General features: G+C 35.3%; 2 protein-coding genes and 2 pseudogenes across 2 annotated transcripts; 1 reads left to right on the top strand and 3 right to left on the bottom strand.

The window, feature by feature from the left end:
• Nucleotides 1–1696: 1696 nt before the first annotated feature.
• Nucleotides 1697–3383, bottom strand: LOC120162315 (annotated as a pseudogene).
• Nucleotides 3384–9998: 6615 nt separating this feature from the next.
• LOC120162416 lies at nucleotides 9999–10498 on the bottom strand (annotated as a pseudogene).
• A 3019-nt stretch (nucleotides 10499–13517) lies between these two features.
• LOC120162405 (cytosolic enolase 3) lies at nucleotides 13518–18700 on the top strand. Its single transcript, XM_039172562.1, is given in 14 exon segments — nucleotides 13518–13965; nucleotides 14063–14217; nucleotides 14663–14837; nucleotides 15164–15235; nucleotides 15325–15441; nucleotides 15680–15760; nucleotides 16584–16660; nucleotides 16813–16916; nucleotides 17193–17223; nucleotides 17225–17289; nucleotides 17393–17478; nucleotides 17812–17898; nucleotides 18075–18272; nucleotides 18447–18700. Coding segments are annotated over 14 exon segments (1419 nt in total). The 5' UTR covers nucleotides 13518–13860; the 3' UTR covers nucleotides 18513–18700.
• Nucleotides 18701–18941: 241 nt separating this feature from the next.
• Nucleotides 18942–20466, bottom strand: LOC120161675 (proliferating cell nuclear antigen-like). The gene is made up of 4 exons (XM_039171887.1): nucleotides 19990–20466; nucleotides 19702–19854; nucleotides 19489–19586; nucleotides 18942–19366 (listed from the first exon to the last, which is right to left on the bottom strand). Exons 1-4 carry the CDS (start codon nucleotides 20306–20308, stop codon nucleotides 19136–19138), a joined length of 801 nt encoding a protein of 266 aa, XP_039027818.1. The 5' UTR covers nucleotides 20309–20466; the 3' UTR covers nucleotides 18942–19135.
• Nucleotides 20467–20928: the final 462 nt, after the last annotated feature.

The following is a 20928-nucleotide window of genomic DNA, read 5'->3' as shown; positions in this document are numbered from 1 at the left end:
ATAACTTCCAAGTCTTTGCGGTATTTGCAACTTTGTGCTGCCAAGCTAGCACTTTGAGACCTTGTTTTTGTAGATCTTATGTGCTAGCAGTTTGGTGTTTTAACGGTTTCTAAACTCGTGAATCTTTAACCATTTAAACACTATGGTTCAATTCGGCTTTCGGTTTTATTTGGTTTCTCTGTTCAGGAGGCCTTTATTAAGCTCCTTGAGGGTGGAGCAACTTTGTGTAAATGATGTTTAAGGAAATACTCAGATTATGCGTTGTTTTCGAATCTTTCTTATGATTGAATCTCAATCATCCTTGTGAGTTTTCTTGCCTTGGAGCGTCCAAGACTTAATTGAAGGGTGGTGTGATGGCCGGGATTGACTTACCCCTAGGGCCAAAACTCCATTAAAGGATGGTGGGACTGAATTGTAGAATGGAAAAGGCTTAGAGGATCACTAGGTGAAAAATGCTGAAATGGAGACTAGTGAAGGGGATCTAAGCCATGCCAAATCCTTTTGACAAGAATTTTTGGTGCACAATGGGCATCAACGAATAAGGGCATGGTAAGTGCTTTGTGTTTTATACAATCGTTACATCCTACTTTTACTTTTTTTTAAACATTCCTTAAAACTTGTTATTGGATAAGGAGTACCATCGTGAGAGCATAATAACTAATTATTGAAAATTTTGATTAATCGTATAATCCAAAAATCCTGCAACAAGTAACTAGACGCTAAGAGTCTATAACAAACAACATTCAATTTTCCATTATTTCTTTGTTCTGAATGCATAATTAACCATATAAATATAAATAATAAGTCATAATAACTTTTAAAAAAACGATTTGAGAAGTGCAATTGAACATGAAGTAAAAATAAAAATGTTCAAAATAAAAAAGTAGAATATAATACGAATTACTAATAAAATTAACACACGATTATTATAAGAGAAAATAGACGCGAATAGTTCTGTCTTCATCCTCAAAAAAGTTATATTCCATAAAAGAACGCAAGCCGTCTAAGCCATCAAGTTTCATGATGCACTAAAACCGGCGCCATCTCTATACGGCTACACCCTGACTATGAGGTTATAGTTGACGTTGGAGCCAACGGCGCTGGCAGAAGAGTTGGCGTTGACAAACCCCATCTATGTGGATGGAGGTACTGCATATTATGCGGTGGAGGAAGATAAGAGAGATACCCTGCGGATAACTTTTCGGTTCTATAACTGGTATACAGATTGAAGAAAAAGTGAAGAACGATAAAAGAAAACGCCGTTGCCGAGGATTGAACCCGGGTCACCCGCGTGAATACAACAACGACCGGATTGATAGGCAAGTTTAAAATGTTATACAATTTCATTTCTTACTGAAAGTTCTGTTATAGAATCCATCTAGAATTTTTTTTTTGTTGCTTTTTCTAATGAATGTTGTATCATCTAAGCAGTGAAGTTAAGTTGCTTTGATTCTCACTTTCACTTCCCTTAAAGAATTTGCGTTCAACATTTTCATCTACACATATTTGGACATTGGTATATATATGATCTCTAAATACTAAAAAAAACACTTTAGAAAACAATTAAACATGAATCAAATATTACGCACATACTTTTATTAAACTCTTCAGATTGAGACTGGCCATTACTGTCCTCAGACAACAATTTGCAGTGCAAATTAAAACTCCACAAACATGGAAATGGGTAATCCTTTCACAATATTAAGAAAAGAAAAGAAAACAACAAATCAAACTGGAAGTTGAATTTAACAAGAATTTAATTCTCTCATTATTCCTCATATTCAGCTTCCTCTTCCTCTTCCTCTTCCTCGTACTCTTCTTCGTCAACTGTTGCATCTTGATACTGCTGATACTCTGAGACCAAATCATTCATATTGCTTTCTGCCTCAGTGAACTCCATCTCATCCATTCCTTCACCCGTATACCAATGCAAGAAAGCCTTCCTCCTAAACATAGCCGTAAACTGCTCACTCACACGCCTGAACATCTCCTGAATTGATGTTGAATTCCCTATGAACGTCGACGCCATCTTGAGACCGGTTGGTGGAATGTCACACACTGTTGATTTCACATTGTTGGGAATCCATTCAACAAAGTAGGATGAGTTCTTGTTTTGAACGTTCAACATCTGCTCATCCACTTCCTTGGTGGACATCTTACCACGGAACATGGCCGATGCAGTCAAGTACCGGCCATGTCGTGGATCGGCCGCACACATCATGTTCTTTGCATCCCACCATTTGTTGAGTGAGCTCGGGAACAGTAAGGGCTCGGTATTGTTGGGATCCTCTTGAATTGAGAGGCGCAAAATCGAAGGAAATGGGATGAGATTCACGGCAAGTTTTCGAAGGTCAGAGTTGAGCTGACCGGGGAACCGTAAGCAGCATGTGACTCCAGACATTGTTGCAGATATTAGATGATTCAGATCACCAACTGTACTGGATTAAAAACAATATTACACAGATGCAACCCAAAAGAAATAGTAAATCAAAGCCTAATCAGCACTCCAATGCAAAATCAATGATCCTATTAATAGCAAAAATCAAAGCCTAATCCGCAATCCAATGCAAAATCAATTATTCTATTGATAGCCAAAAATAAAGTTTAAATCAATGGAATACCTACAGCTGGGATTGGAGAGCTTAAGTGTCCGGAAACAGATATCATACAAGGCTTCATTGTCAAGAACCATACACTCATCAGCGTTTTCAACCAGCTGATGAACAGATAAAGTAGCATTGTAAGGCTCCACCACTGTATCAGAGACTTTAGGCGATGGGAAAACTGAGAAAGTTGACATCATTCGGTCTGGGTATTCTTCCCTTATCTTCGAAATCAGAAGTGTTCCCATTCCAGATCCGGTTCCACCTCCCAATGAATGACAAACCTGAAACCATAATTAAAAGAGAACAAACGATAATCAAGCAGAGGTTAAACAAGTTTGTTTAGATCAAAATATATCTTTCTTCGTTACCTTGAAGACAATCGCAATTTTCAGCTTCTTTTCGAACAACATCGAGGACCGAGTCGATTAACTCAGCACCTTCAGTGTAATGGCCTTTAGCCCAGTTGTTACCGGCACCGGACTGTCCAAAAACGAAGTTGTCCGGTCTGAAAATCTGACCAACAGGCCCGGATCTGATACTGTCCATGGTTCCAGGCTCAAGGTCCATAAGGACAGCTCGAGGAACGAATCTACCACAACTGGATTCGTTGTAGTAGACATTGATCCTCTCGAGCTGAAGATCTGAGTCTCCATTATAACGCCCAGTTGGATCTATGCCGTGTTCTGCGCATACAACTTCCCATAACTTGGCTCCTATTTGGTTGCCTCATTGGCCGCCTTGAATATGAAGGATCTCACGCATTTTTGTTGGTCACTTAGGGTTCTTCGGGCTGAAGATGATGGGGTGGGTGAAATAAGATTTGGCGTTTATTAGGGAGAATTTATATTGGGATTTCAATGGAAGAGCTGAGCTGTTTTTCACTGTGTTGGTTACTTGAGTAAATTACACCCCTAATTTTTGAGTACATTTTTATTTTTCCTACTTCAATTTTAAAAATATTAAATTAATCATTAATAATTTTAATTTATAATAGATCAATCACTCATTATCAATAATCATTATTACATTAATAAAATATAGATGTGACATATTAAACCAACTAATCTAGTACCATTTAATCATGAGGGACACACTTCAATGATCGGTCGTTTTACTCTCCTCTCTTATTTTATTTTCTTCATCTTCTTTTGTTTTGCTAGGCACCTTTTTATGCTGGCATACTTTAATCAACAGAAGTCTATCAACAGAAACCATGAAGAGAGTTTCCTAAAAGTTTGTCAACACAATCATGAGATTGTTTGTAAGAGATATTTTCCTTTCCCCCCATTTGGTCATATTTTCAATCTCGAATGCAAACAAATCATAATCATTTGCTTATTAATTAAATATTTGAAGTATAATCTTTGAAATGGATGGGTCATGATCATAAACGGTATGAAGATAGTTACATGGTTGGGATTGATTATTTGATTATACACTACAACGTTCATGACTAGTCTCAAAATTTGGCCGTCAAATATAATGATATTTTCTATTTATTCGGGCAAAGTTAAAGAAAATAATAAAAATGACCCTAACATCTGTGCGAAACGTGAAGTTGCTGCTTGCTGGGGTTATCAATTTGACATAGGAAGTGAAGTACTTTTGAGAAAGTAGTAGCAGTCACCCTTACCAAACTTTATTTTTCCAGTTATCAAACTTTGTTTTGTACCCCTGTTAGGCCTCCGTGCTTTGTTAATAAAAAGGGTGCTAGCAAAACAAAATAAGGTGAGGAAAGTCAATCGGTCGATCAAAGGGTATCTCACATGGTCAAATGGTGTTAGGTCATTTGATTTAACGTGTCGCATCAGTATTTTGTTATTGCAGTAATGACTATTAACGTCGAGTGACCAATTTATTATAAATCGATAACGTTAGTGATCAATTTATTATTTTTGAAACTTTAGTGAAAAACGAGAACTTATTCAAACATTAATGATCGTTTGTATAGTTTATCTTAATTAATATTTTAGGTAAACTATATGTCACCGTGAGTAAGTTTATATTTTTCTCATTAAAATTTAAAAAGTAACAACATTATCTAAAATAATAATAAAACGGTCATTGTGTCGTTATCCCCATCACAGAAAGCTAATTAGACAAGTTTAACGAGTTGAAATAACATCATTTGACCACGTTGATAAATATCTTGACAACTCCCATCAAAACACACATAACTTAGCTTCTCGAGTACTATTATCCGAACAGTTCAAAGCCCCAAGTTGAGATCTTGAACTCCCCAACAGCAACATCTCAGAGCTCGTTAACTGTTGTCGAATTGAGCAGCACGAGTTGCAAAACTAAACTGTTTGGTGTACTGTTAAAAATGGAAATACTTGTATTGTGTAATACCTCATGTATTAGAATATAAATAATACATGTATATATACAATTTGATCTAACCAACTAACTGTCAATCAGTTACAATTAAAACAGAAAAATAACTAACTTAAACTTCTAACACTCCCCCTCAAGTTGGTGGGTAGAAAATATCTTTTACCCCCAACTTGGATACAAGATATTCATGTTGTTGTACACCAAGAGCTTTAGTAAATATATCTGCTAATTGCTCTGAAGAAGATACAAACTCTGTCTTGATAAACCCTTCTTGTATTTTCTCCCTTACAAAATGGCAGTCGATTTCTATATGCTTTGTGCGCTCATGATAAGCTGGATTTGTTGTAATTTGAAGAGCAGCCTTGTTGTCACAATACAGTTTGATCGGATGCTTTCTTGCTAACCCAAGCTCATTGGCTAAACCATTTAACCAAGTCAACTCTGCTGATGTAATAGCCATGCTTCTATATTCTGCTTCGGCAGATGATCTAGCTATGACATTTTCCTTCTTATATTTCCATGAAATCAGTGAATTTCCAAACTTAACACAAAATCCAGAAACATATCTTCTTGTGATAAGACATGCAGCCAAGTCTGAGTTACAATATGCCTTAAGTTCACTGCTGCTGTTTGAATCCATCAATATCCCTTGACCAGGATTCCTTTTTAATGTACCTCACTATCCTCAAGGCAGAATGCAAGTGAGATTCCTTTGGTTGTTGCATAAATTGACTCAAGTAATGCACAACAAAAGTTATGTCTGGTTTGGTATGTGTGAGGTAAATGAGTCTTCCAATGAGCCACTGATAAACACTCTTGTCAGCTAATAACTCATCAACTTCATTACTCCCTTTTGTGCATAATTTGTCATACTCTGATGTAGTAAGTATGACATTCTGTTCAAGGGGCATTTTTGCTGGTTTTGAGCCACTTACTCCTGTTTCCTCAATCAACTCAAGTGCATACTTACGCTGATTAACTAAAATTCCTTCTTTTGATCTCATAATTTCAAGACCTAAAAAATACTGCAATTCACCAAGATCTTTCATCTTAAACTTTTTGTTCAAAAGATTCTTCAAATCATCAATCAAACTATTATCATTGCCAGTAATCAACAAGTCATCAACATAAATCAACAAAACTACAATTTTCTTGTCCTTCCTCAATGTGAACAAAGAATAATCAAACTTACTTTGTTCATAACCAGCCCCCAAAAGAGCCTCAGTTAACTTCAAATTCCACTGCCTAGATGCTTGTTTCAAACCGTAAAGGGATTTTTGCAGTCTACATACCATATTCTCCCCCTGACTGCAAAAACCAAGAGGAAGTTCCATATATACTTCCTCAGACAAATCTCCTTGTAAAAAAGCATTATACACATCAAGATGAAACAGAGGCCAATCAAAGACAGAAGCAATGGCAAGGAGAAAATGAACAGTGACCAATTTAACCACTGGTGAGAAGGTATCCACGTAATCTACACCCTCTTTCTGACTATAACCTTTGGCCACCAACTAGGCCTTAAATCTTTCTATAGTACCAGCAACATTGTATTTAATCCTATAGACCCATTTGCAACCAATAGGAACTTTTCCAGAAGGCAAAGATACAACTAACCAAGTTTTATTTGTTTCAAGGGCAATAATTTCATCCTTCATAGCCTGTACCCATTCTGGATGTTGAGTTGCCTCATGATAGGATGTAGGTTCAACAGAGTGTGAAATAGAAGAAACAAAAGATTGTGTACCAAAAGGAAGATGCTCATAGGAAATAAAATCTGAAATGGGATAAGTGGAAGTGGAAACAGAATTACAATTAAAATCAGTCAATCATTGAGGCTGTTTAGGGACCCTAGTAGATTTCCTAACCAAGACCGGAGCTACTGGACCTATATGAGTTTCTAGATGTTGTGATGATTGCCTAGAACCAGAGCTGGAAGGAGAATCAGATGAAACAATAGGAACAAGTTGTCGCCCAAAAGAGAGGTCTAAAAACTCAGAATCAGGAACAGAAGGAGTAGAAGAAAAGAAAGAATCAGTCTGAACAGGAAAGTGAAAGGGAAATACATTTTCATGAAAAATAACATCTCTATTGACAAAAAATTTCTTAGAGGTAAGATCAAACAAGAGATAGCCTTTTTGAGTGTTAGAGTATCCCATAAAAACGGAAGGTAGAGCTCTAGGAGCAAACTTATCAGTTTGTTTAGGAACAGTAGCATAACATAAACAACCAAAAACTTTCAGAATAGACATATCAGGAGGTTTGTGATAAAGAATTTCATAAGGTGTTTTCCATTGCAAAACAGAAGAAGGAAGTCGGTTTATAAGGAAACAAGTTGTCAACACACATTCACCCCAGAATTTAATAGGCACTTTTTAATGAAAACGTAAAGCCCTAGCCACTTCTAAAAGATGTCTATGTTTTCTTTCTGCAACTCAATTTTGCTGTGGGGTTTGAACACAAGAACTTTGATGCAAAATACCAATAGAAGAGAAAAAATGAGAGCAACAAGAATTGAAAATTTCTGTACCATTGTCACTTCTAACTATTTTAGTGATAGAAGCAAATTGAGTGGAGGTAAATGAGAGAAACTGTTTGAGAAACAAAACAACATCGTTTTTAAGCCTTAAGAGATAAACCCAAGTCATTCTAGTGCAATCATCAACAATAGTCAAGAAATACCTATGACCACTATGAGTAGATATCCTATAAGGACCCTATAAATCTATATGAATTAATTCAAAAGGTTTTGAGGACCGAGTAGTACTGAGAGGAAATGGTAATCTTGTCTGTTTTGCTAAAGGACACACATTGCAAGTATGAATAGACTTTATATCAAATTTATCATAAACATAAGATGACAGTTTTTTCATAGCAGAAGCAGAAGCATGCCCAAATCTAGTATGCCAAAGACTAGTTTTATTGAAATCAGAAACAACAGGTATATGATGAATACAAGGATTAACCCCAGAACCAATCAAAGAATTAGAAAGCAAACCAGTAGCTCCTTAGTAGACTCAAAAATATAAAGGCCATTAAGCCTTCTAATCCCCTTGATCATGCCACTGTAAGGATCCTGCAGGATACAATGTCAGGATGAAAGGAAATGATGCAGGCATAATCTTTGACAAGCCGAGAAACATAAAGTAAATTATGAGCAAAACTTGGAACAAACAAAACATTAAACAGAACAATATCAGATGTTAACCTATGAGACCCTATATGAGACACAAGCTCAATTTGACCATTTGGAAAATGAACATAGCGATGGGCAGAACATGAAACAGGAAATTGCAAACCCTTAAAATCAGACAAATATGATCAGTTGCCAGTATCAACTATCCAACGAACGCAAGCACTACTGGAAGCAGGTAAATTACAAACAACAGTACCTGCAAGATTCACACTGGAATCTACAGTTGAGCTTTTGTTCAACAGATGCAAGATCTGATTGTATTGCTCAGAGGTAAAGGTGGGAACAACCGAGACAGGAGAGGAAATCGTCAAACTATTCTCAGTCTCTCCATCCACAGTGTGTACAGAATTGGCTGTCATGGCAACTGGAGAGCCTTCTTTCTGTTGAACTTGAAGTCTGGTGGGAAACCAATAAGTCGATAACACCGATCACGACTGTGTCCCTTGACCTTGCAGTACTCGTAGGTTCCAGTGAACCGCTTTCGTTCACTCCCTTTGGAGGTAGCCGTGAACATGACAGAGGATTCAAGAGGTGTAGTAGACAACTGGATTCGGTGCAGTTCTTCCTGAGTTATCATGGAATACGCCTGATTGACGGTAGGAAGAGGCTTCATGATAAGAATTTGACTCCGAATCGCAGAGTAGGTCTCATTGAGGCCCATCAGGAATTGAAAAAGACGATGTTGAGCCACATGCACCGAATTTTGTTGTGCAGCGTCACAACCGCAAGAAGTGAAGGGGACAAGAGCAGTGTACTCATCCCACAGAAGCTTGAGACGAGTGAAATAAACGGAGATAGACGAGTCACCTTGAACGAGAGTTGCAATCGACCGATGCAAATAAAAAACTCTGGAACCATCAATTTTGTCAAAACGCTCTTTAAGGTCCTTCCAAACAGATTCTAGGGTCGAGGCAAAAACGACGCCAGCAGATAGATCGTGACTGACTGAATTCAGGATCCATGAGAGTACAAGAGCGTTGCAACGCTCCCATTGAGACTGCATCAAACCTTCATAATCGTCTCGTCGACAGCTTCCATCGACAAAGCCAAGCTTGTTCTTGGCCAGAAGCGCGATGCGCATGGAACGGCTCCAGAGACTATAGTTTTCAACGCCAGTGAGGTGAAGGGACACCAGTTGAACACCAGGTGTATCAGACGGATGCAAGAAGAGAGGGTGATTTGGATCAACTGTGAGCGCTATGAACCCTAAGAGAAATCAATTTGGGAAAGTAAATGAAATGAGAGGACTGCTGGAAATGAAACGAGTCTGCTGCAGATGGGAGACGGGCTAGAACGGTTAGTGATAAATGGGCCAAACAGAGAACCCAAGAAGGTATGGCCTGGAGACTGATACCATGTTAAAATTGGAAATACTTGTATTGTGTAATACCTCATGTATTAGAATAGAAATAATACATGTATATATATAATTTGATCTAACCAACTAACTGTCAATCAGTTACAATTAAAACAGAAAAATAACTAACTTAAACTTCTAACACGTACCTTTACAAACAAAGAAGAGATTGCATCCCAAGTATAATAATACTGCAACAACAACAAACATGGAGACTAGTAAGGCACGTTTGGTCTTGGAAAAAGATGATCTACAGTTGAATCTTATGCCTTCTACACGTTAGTTTCCCATTATTTTATCCTTCTTTTTTCCTTTGATTTTCTGCGTGGGTGTGTATAACTTTTTTTTAGCACAAAACACAAAAAACGGATACTTGGGGTTCTACATATCAAAAGATGGTATAATACTCAAAGCCAAAAGAAGAGTAAAGTAAAATAGCTAAGCTAAATACAATCTAGTAGAAGGCTTCGTGCCAGACTTGAAGGAAAAATCTTGCAGGCTTTCAAATCCGGGACTCCCTCGATCGATGGACTTTCTTAAGGACAGCTTTCTTATCCTCTTTTTCAGATTCGAAGAACCCTCCCTCACCCTTCTTTTTCTTCTTCTCGACTTCCTTGGGTCATCGAACTTATCTACGTTAACTCCTGGGATGTTGAATGGTCCAGTGACCAAAAGAAGACCAGAAGGAAGTTGCTTGCTTAAAAAATACAACTCTCTTCGCCACAAATTTACGAACCAAAAAAATCAACACCGTCTCAGGAGTAATGCTTGGTGGGTTTAGGCTTGCGCTTATTCAGAAGAGGTTTCTTAACATCGTAATCTGGGTAAAACTTGAGCGGCAGCGGGGGCCTTAAACGCTCTAGTGTTTGGCCTTGATGGCCCAAAGGCCACCCTTGTGATACATCTTAGACCTGGAATACTTGCCTAAACCACGAATAAGATCTGGGTTTGGGGAGTTGACGGGGGTCTTCCTTTCGGCCGTCATTTCTTCTATAAACCCTTTCTGCTCTTCGGTGAGGCAACTGAAACTGTGTAGGGTGTGTGTAACTTGAATGTGTACAAAATTGTAACTTGAAAGTGAAGATCAAAACAATGTTTTTCCTTAGTTTTTCATTGGTGCATTTTATCTGTTCATTTGTTTCCAGTTGCATTAACGGAGAAAGAGAGGGTTAAAATGAAAGGCTGGAAATGGTTGTCTGTCTTAGTGTCTATGATAAATTTCCTATGATTTAAGGAGGGTTAATAAAATGGCCGGTCAATATAGTCAAATGGTAACATATCAGTGTCCAAGTATGATAAGTCCGTTTATGTGACAAGGATGGCGACAGTGAACAACGCATTGACGTTTTTGTTAATTTTAGATGATAATTTTTCGATGATAATAATAGTGATCGTTTCATTATTTTTAAAATTTTAATAAAAAAATGTTCATGTTTCAGTAATTATTTATGTAATTTGTTCTTATATTTTTAATCAAGGGTTTTACTTATTAAATACTCTTTCGTTTCTACTCAAATTGTCCCTTATTGATTTTTTTTAGATAATCTTTTCACTTTGGTTCATTGTTATTAAACTATATTATTGATAAAAATATGAAAAATTATATTTTAAAAACCTTCAATTAAGTAGTTTTGAAATTTATATTTTATAAAATTTATATTTTAAATATTTTAAATAATTAATGTTTAAAAATTTTAAATTTTAAAAAACAAATTTAGTGGGACAAAAGTGCTTAAAATATATTCGTTCTTTTTTAGGTGCCTAAACTTTTTTTGTCAATTTATATGTCTAACATTTTCAATGTTATCATTTAGGTGCCTAGACCTGGCAAAGTTGACATGTACCCGATTATCCAAACCAATTTATCCGATCTAAGACTCGATATAGACCCAAATATACCCAAAATTGATTCGAAACATGAAATAAACCGAATTTAACCGAAACAGACCCGAATTTTAGTTGAATCGAAAACAACCCAAACTAAAAGTAACTCGAACCGAAATCAACCAGTGTCGATAGCAACCCAAAACAAAAGCAACTAAAATTGAAAATAACCCGAACAAAAAGCAACCTGAATTTAATTTACCCATATTTGATCCGAACGAACTTCGACCTGATTTTAATCCGATAATCGAGTCCAAGTATAATAATAATAATAATAATAATAATAATAATAATAATAAATTTGATAAATAGTAAAATTATGCATATTTTATTCTTATTTTGTATTATACTACTAGTTACCATTAGTCTAGCACCTTTAGACTTTAGTAATAGTTGAATGGTTCAATATAACATTTCTTCATTTAAAAGATCCTATTTGTATCTGGTCCAATAACTTTTGAATTATTTTAAAATTATTTATATCAATATTCATTCAAATATTGATATTATATTATTTTTAAAATTTCAATAAATATTATATTTATAATTAAACATCAAGCATCTAATTAAAATTTTAAATTGAGAATAAAATTTAAAATTTAATTCATCACCAAAAAATTTCCACCTCAAACTTTTTAGGTTAGATCAATATGAAATTCAAGTCACGAAATCTAATATGTCTTATAGGTTCGGGTTAAATTGTCATCCATAAATGATATTATTATTTGAAACAATGAATGTTTAACTTGAACCTAATGATAAGATTGACAAACAAAAATATATTTTTTCTTATAAGAATATATCAATAATTTTATATATACTTGATTGGACTCATACTTAGCTCAACCCAAATTGACCAGAAAATCTAAATATTGACCTGAGCCGAGACTGTTCAACCTGACTCGACTCTAAAATCGATCGATCCAATATTGACATGACCCAAAATCAATCGGTTTAGTATTGACCTGACCTGAAAATCAACCGATCTGATATTGACCCGATCTGACCTAAATTATCATTGACTTGAATTAAAACCAAACCTGAAATGACACGAACCAACCCAAACCTACTCTGAAAGACCCGTTTGCCACCTCTACCTGTACCGTGACAGACGCTACAAATATTTCGTCAACCATTAAGAATGTGACATTTGGCATCTCTTATAGTTTTTTTTAAAATATTTAAAAAAAATAAATTATTATTATTTTTTAAAAAAATCCCCAAAACATTTCTAAAATATCAAAAAAGTCCCAAAATCCTTAATCCCAAAGCATCACCACACCTGCCCCCACTGGCTGTCATCTACCCACTTATCGTTGGCTATCAATCGTGGCTTTAAAACCTTCAAAATCCATAAACTCAAATCTCTAATTCTAATTCTAAAACATAAATCTCTAAATTTCAACACCCATCCATCCCAATCGATGGATGAGGGGTCGATGGGTTGGTGGCCATCGGGTGAGTGGGTGGTCGCCAACGGTGGTGATGGTCGGCGCCAAAATTGAAAGTCTTGGGGTATTTTAGGAAAAATAAAAAAAGTTGGGGTAAGTTTTTGAAATTGTGTGAATTTTATAATTTCAAAAGTTAAAGAATAAAAAAATCAAGTCACGTGTCAAATATTGATCGGTTAACTTATTTTAACAACGGTTACGGTGTAGGCACCAAGATAACAATGGAAACGTTAGACATTTAAATTGACCAATAAAAGTTTAAGGACCTAAATAGAAAAAGATATGTAGTTTGGACACTTATTTTATATTAAATCTTAATGAAATGATATTTTGATAAATTTTAACTAAATTAACCTTAGATTACTTAATGACACAAATTCAATAATGAACTTAATAATAATATAAAAACTTATGAGTAATAAATTAAAAATAATAGTTTAATTAGTGGATATGATTTGAATCATTAGAATATATTTAACATGCATCACAAAATAAATGTTTAACATATTAAAAATTATTTTTTATAATTAATAATTATATTTTTATATAATTTTTGTGTAGGGTTTAAACATCTTAAATATATTACATAATTAAAAAGAAAAAGAGAAAATTCATCAAGGGAGCCTGTATGACCATATGTTTTTTAAACTGAGCGTGGCCCAGGGTTTGCCCAAATCACCTTGCTTAATCCAAATCTCTCTCGATCGGCCCAAGAAACTCAAAAGTTAAATGGAAAATTTCCCCGAAAATTGGATTTCAATTGTTCGGAGGAAGGCGAAAGTGATGTGGGAGAACGAACGACTGTGAAAGAGAGGTGTCTTTTTTCGTTGAAAAGCTTGAAATTTCAGATTACAAAAGAGTGAGTGAGGTAAGCTTTCGATTGTTTGGAAATCAAGTGGAACTCAGTTCTCTTTTAACACCCGAATATCTCAAAAGTGTGAAGATTTAGGGATCAAAGCTCGAAAGGCAAAGCATCTCCGTCAGATCTTCACCGCTTCAAATCGTAGTCTAACGGAGTGTTTTATAAAAATGTCTGTTCAAGAGTACCTTGACAAGCATATGCTCTCTCGCAAAATTGAAGACGCCGTCAATGCCGCCGTCCGAGCCAAAACTCCCGATCCCGTTCTCTTCATTGTGACTTCTGTCTCTTTTTTTCGCCGCAAAATTTCAAATTGCTTCACTTTTTTTTTGTTTTGATGGTGATTCTTTTTTCTTTTAAATGAATTTGCAGTCTAATCATATGAAAAAAGCTGTTTCTTCAGTGATAACTAAGGTAAAAGCTCGACAGATTCTCGACAGCAGAGGAATTTCTACCGTTGAAGTTGATTTATTCACTAACAAGGGGATGTTCCGTGCTTCTGTGCCTAGCGGTGATTCCAGTGGGATGTAATTTCATTTCCTTCTTATTCATTTCTCCCCTTCTGTACTCTTTTTTTTCCTGCTTTTTTTTTGATAGAAAATCTATTTCTGATGCAATGGAAATTAGAACTTTTAGAATTACGTCTTATGTTTTCATTTATTAAACATGAATCAAATCTTCAATTTATGCGGTAATTTGTCTCTAAGTTACTATGCTTGCTGATAAATAGAAATGAGGGGGCAACTGAAAGTTTATTTTTGTTTGGTTCAGAATTTAGAAATTACCCGAACCAAGCAAAGCATTTAGTTTTAGTTCATATGGCAATTCATTGCTATAAATTGAATCATTTTACTAGTTTTATTTTTTATTTTTTAATTTTTGGACTCTCTTATTTATTATTACTGGAAAATTATTTTTATCATAGAATTAAAATTCCATGATGATGTCTTAATTCCGACAATTTCATCTCAGGTATGAGTCTGTTGAACTGAGAGATGGGGACAAGGGAATATATCTTGGAAATGCTGTAACAAAAGCTGTTAAGAACATCAATGAGAAAATATCTGAAGCATTGGTTGGTATGGATCCAACGGTTCAGCCTCAAATTGATCAAGCCATGATAGACGTGGACAAGACAGAAAAGAAGGTACATTTCTTTCTTTCTCAAAACTCGAGTGAGTTAGCTGTTCACCGTGTGCTTCTAAGAAGCCAAACCATTTTATAAGCACTTAGGTTACGAGCCTGTCAACTGGCATCTGGTTTAGGTGGAGTGGAGAAAAAGTGCGATAATTTTATTTGTAGGGATTCTAGATGAGGTGAAGAATAAATAGAATAGGAATAAATTATTGTGCCAATCTTTTCCTTACCAATTTTCAAATCTCTTTATTTTGTATTTTAGGCTGGATGATTCATATTGTAATCCTAATTTACAGGATTGGTTGCATTATGGTTCTTTTTTGAACATTATTGCAGTCTGAACTTGGAGCAAATGCTATATTAGCTGTGTCAATTGCTGCATGCAGAGCTGGGGCTGCTGAAAAGGAGGTATCATTTCCCAATATAGATTTCAATTTTGCATTTGTATGCTAGAAAATATCTTCTGTTCAAAATTTTCTAACCAAAGTAAAATTCAGGTTCCTCTTTACAAACACATAACTGATATTTATGGTAAAGCCAATTCAACCCTTCCTGTCCCTGCCTTCACAATTATCTGTGGCGGAAAACATTCCGGGAATAATCTTCCCGTTCAGGTAGATAACCATATTCGGGGTTAAATTCTAAATATTGACTTATAGCATTTTTTTAATGATCTTTTACTTGTATTCATCGAAAGCATCTTGGAGCCCCCATTATCTAACCATTTTTTTATTATGATTCCTTTGCTTCTGTTGAAATGCCTCACACCTGGCTGCATGATGATTTAGATTCTTTTGTATCTGAAAACTTTCTTCTCTCTGTGTGACTTGATTTGAGTTATCCCGCTATCAGGACATCCTGATTCTCCCAACAGGAGCTAGAAGATTTGAGGAAGCTTTGCAAATGGGCTCTGAGACCTATCATCACTTGAAGGTGGTTTTGTTGAACTCAATTTTGTACCCTTCGAATTTAGTTTTAAGTTGCATGCTCATCACAAACATCTTCTTTGGCCAAGTATAGTTTTCCCTGTAAACAAATTATGAGTCGAACAATCTTTGAAATTTGTTCTGGTAACTTGATTATAAAAATAAATCTGTATTGAGAGTTTTGCAGTGGTTTAGATTCAGTTTCTATGTTTGGCGTGTTATTCTTTTGGTGATCACCATTTTATCTTATTGTTGTTCTTATCTCATTAGTCATTGTAAATAAGTTGATAACTTGATATACTGTTGTTGACATATTTCCTATAAACACGTGCATGATCCTTCTTGAACTTTTCCATGTTCCACTTTCCAGAAATTGTTCTACTAACAGCATGCCTCTTCTATCTTGAACTTTGCAACACTGCTAGTGCGATACAGTTGTTGTCTATAAATTTAGGAGATTTGGTAGAAATGTGGATTTATTATGGTATGTAATATGGACCTGCATAATGTTGCTATTGGCAACTAGTTTTTTTTACTGTGTAGCTGTTAGGATTTTAGTATGCTGATTGGTTTATGCCTAAAACTTTCTAAAAGTTCATGATTGAGAATGGATCTGATTTCATAGACATGCATAAAAGGCACCTATTCCTTTTGGAGAAATACCATAACCATCAGTTTATGCGCAGTCATTATAAGAAAGCATTTAGTCTGATCATTTGTAGAAACTTTAAACCGCTCAACCTTAATATTTTCATGGTATACTCTCTTACAAGTGATTTGCACTAGAAATGTCATGCATATACTGATTCATTTATTGCAAAGAAGAGCAGGCTGTTATTACAGAAAAATATGGTGCAAATGGGTGTAATGTTGGTGAAGATGGTGGCTTCACACCTGACATATCTAGGCAAGTACTACTATTAAGTCTGACTATCCTCGTTTTTCACATTATTGATGAATGCAGTCAGCCCCTAATCCCATAATGGAAATGAAGTTTATCTATGTTACTTTAGGAACCTGGCTGGAAATTTTTGTTTGATTTTCTCCTATTTCTGGCAGCATAAAAGAAGGATTGGATATTGTCCGAGAAGCTATTGGCAGAACAGGGTATAATGACAAAATAAAGATAGGAATTGGTGCTGCAGCTACTGAATTTTGCATAGGTGATGCATGTTTTCTCATAATTTTTATCATTATGAAGAATGTAAGACCAGGGACAAGGATTGGGGAAAAACTACTATTCATATAAGAGATGTTGGCATCACCATGCAATGCTATTGAATTATATTCATTGGTAGGATATAAGATATTTAACTGAATGTATGATTTAGGTGCTAGGATGCTTATTCAGAATCTACTTTTGAGTCCCAGGATGTTTTTTATATGTTGACATGGCTTGCTCATAATAAATAGGAGTTGCTTTCTTTCTTTTCAAACAGGTACAAAGTATGATTTAGAATTCAAATCTCCAAAAATCTGGGAAAATTTTCAAGTCGGGAGATGATATGATTCAGATGTACAAAGACCTTTGTAGTGGTATCTCTGTTTTTCTGTAGAGGCTTCTGTTTGTTTTTTGTGATTTGTTTTTTCAACTAAAATTTAATGCTGTGCCGCTCCTGGTTCTTTTCTGGTGTCTTAGATTATCCAATTGCTTCTATTGAAGATCCCTTTGACAAGGAAGATTGGGAACACAGTAAACGCTTTTGCGGTCTTGGTCTATGTCAGGTTTGTTTTTCTGTTAACATACAGCTGATTAGTGATGTATTCATCTGACTTAATATGTACAACAAAAGGCAAGAATATAGAGTTAATATTCCCACCATTTTGGAGGTAGATGGTTTCCTTGTAAATGGTTAAATTCTTTTACTTTGAAAATTCTATTCGGCTTTTATTTTCATACCCTGTTTGACAAAATGGTTTAATTGTTGGTTTTTGGTGCACCTAAACATAAATGGGATCAGCTGTCGTGAACTTATTGGTTGCTTTTGCAATTTGTCCAAATCTCATCTTCTGTCCTATATTTGACCAGCTCTAATTTGAGGTAAGATGATTTTGCAGGTGGTTGGGGATGACTTATTGATGTCAAATCCAAAGCGCATTGAGAGAGCAATACAGGAATCTGCTTGCAACTCTCTTCTTCTCAAGGTAGCTACGGATAACTGGACACAACACGAGTAATTTTATTGAAAATAATGATGTTGAATTACCATTTTTTTTTACATAATTTCTTCCATGTTATTTATTTAAATGCAGCAAAAAAAACTATAAATATGATCTGAATACGAAACCTCATGTTCTAATAGATCTATATTCTGAATCAGATAAGTCAGATTGGAACTGTGTCAGAGGCTGTTGAAGTGGTAAAGATGGCAAAGGAAGCCCGCTGGGGTGTGGTGGTATCTCATAGATTTGGGGAAACTAATGATTCTTTCATCGCCGATTTAGCAGTTGCAGTTGGCGCAGGTCAGATCAAAGCAGGGGCTCCTTGCAGAGGAGAGCGATTGGCCAAGTACAATCAGGTTTGCGCTTCTATTTCTAAAGTGCTTCTCTTTCTAATTTTTGTTTTTAAAACCACATAGCTTATAGGTATTGCTTGGTGTAGGAACCATCAACACAAATCTATAGATGAAATTAAATGTCTAGAAAAAAAGGCTATAATTGAAATTACTGGGGGTAATAAATCTTTTCTGCAGTTGCTTCGTATCGAACAAGAACTCGGTGATCATGCAGTGTATGCTGGAGAAGACTGGAGATCGTAGTGATCAATCTTTTCTTATGGGGATTATATTGCCATTCTCTTCTTTGCCTTAAATGGTTTGAGACCTTGAAATCGTTGTCGAATGTACTAAACAATTTATTAACTTTCCAGCTGCTTGCAATTTGTTGACTGTTCTTTTGATTTTTCAATTAATTCACCAATAAATAATAGTCTGAATGTGTTCTGTTTATAATTTGATGAATTCTCCATATACATCAAATTAAACTGCTTTTTTTTAATCAAATCAAACTTTGCTCATCACTAATCTATGCTATAATTCTTTATCTTTAGTGTCAGTAAATCATATTTGGGTTTAAAGTGCTTTATATTTATATAAATTTTAATATATTGGTAAAATATTATATAGACTTTAAAACAGTTTACATAGCTTTACTATCAAAACATTCCCAAATTCACTGTAACCATCGAATTCTCAACATGATTAACGAGAACCTACAAAGTTGCAAAGAAATTAAGACAAAATAAGAAGAAATAATGCAACAAATACTTATAATCCATCAAATACTAAACTACGCGATGTTTAGCTATCAAGTTGAAACCCAAAATAAAACTCCGATGGAAGCATTAATGGCACAAACATCAAATTCATACTACAAAATCAAGTTAAACTTGTGGTTTAATCTCATCTTCATCCTCTTCAATCTTGGGTGCCAAGTAAAACCTAACATAACCCATCTCAGCTATCTTGTACTCAACCACAACAGGCAATTCCGAGGATAAGCTGATCGTCACTGTACTTGACAACGGAGTAGCCTTTGTAAACGAGTTCATGTACCTCAATGCAAATGTCAATGAAACTGGCTCGTTCATCTCTATGATTGTTGCTTCTTCTGGCTGCAAAGCGTTTTACCAAGAAAAATCAATAACCCATCAAATTAACCAACTTACATGGTATAAAACACCCAGTACTAAAACAAAAACCAGGAAATTATAGGCTTAAAGAGCAAAGAACACACTTTATCCACGGTGGTATTTTGCCTAAGAACAATGTTTGCAGTTCCAATATCACCTCTTGTGGAAAATTTCACACCTTCCTTAGTTACAGAGATAACAACTGCAAACCACATCAAACAAGAGTTAACTTCAAATATAATCAATTAGAGCTCCGTAATTCTATCAATTTCATTGATACATACAAAATCAATTAAAGCTAGAAGTTTGAGTAGTACCAGTATCACCAATGCTAGCAAGATCTTTACAAATCCTTGCAAACTCAGCCGAAGGCATCCTAACGATTGATTGGTATTCCGCTTCTGGAATTCCAAGGTGCTCGCTATCAATATCCATCAGCTTCATCTCAAAATCCGATATCTTGTCTTGTGCTTTAATTCCATTTACACATACACAAAATAACAATTCGACAAGAAAAATAGAAAATCTATAAAAATCTGACTTGATATTTACACCAAAACACATAAAAATGGCATCAAAAGAACCCAGGAAAATGATGAACTTACTGGGGCTCTCGAACATGAAAGTAACGGTGTCACTGCCATCATCACCCTTGATTGTGATGATATCATCATTCCCGGCGCATTTTAGCATCTTGGACATGTTATTGAGATTCATCCCCATGGAAATGTTCCTATCGCAGCGATAGTGCTCGAAACCTTCCGATCTCAACGACAAAGATACCAATGCTACGTGACTTGAATCCATGGCTTGCAACGAGAATCCCGTCGCCGAACAGTCAAAGTTCGCATCGTTGACCAAGTCCTTAATCGCTTCCAGTACTTTCTTCAGAAGCGAACCTTGAACAAGCCTAAGCTCAAGCATTTTTAGGGTTTTTTTTCTCTCTTCTCCTTCAATTGCTTTTTTTGGGAGGTAGATTCTGAATTCTGGGGTTAGGGTTATATAAAAGGGAAAGAAATTTTGAATCGCGAGGTTCACTTGGAAGGGCTTGGAGGTGTTTGGTTCCCGCCAATGAAATCTTCTAGTAAGATGGATGGCGGGTAGAGAATGTTCGAATACCACTTTCTTGAAGGCCACTCTTGTTTATGCATGCCAGGCCCAATTTAATTTAGTATAAATATTTATAGGTCGAGTAACTTATGAATAATAATAATAACCATCATAATTTAAAATATAAATTTAGAATTTTATTTTAGTTAAATATATAATGTGATATGTTAATTTTAATTTTGTGTTATTGTATACATAAATTTTTTATTTGACTCAGTTTTCACAAAATCATTAATAATATTTTTTTTTTGAAATTGGTACCATCTGATATTATTAGGAAAATGTCCAAAATACAAACTAAGGCCCTTCGAACAAGCAGAAAAAACAAAATAGAAAGGCAAAACGGAATCAAAAGTAAAACTAAACAATAACCATTCAAAATTTAAGAGACCAAATCAGATGATTCGAGGACTAATTGACGACAGTTCAAAATA

This window comes from Hibiscus syriacus, unplaced genomic scaffold, assembly GCF_006381635.1.
Source record: "Hibiscus syriacus cultivar Baekdansim isolate YM2019G1 unplaced genomic scaffold, ASM638163v2 tig00111402_pilon, whole genome shotgun sequence".
Lineage (NCBI taxonomy): Eukaryota > Viridiplantae > Streptophyta > Magnoliopsida > Malvales > Malvaceae > Hibiscus > Hibiscus syriacus.
This window is presented reverse-complemented; position numbering and strand designations above follow the sequence as displayed.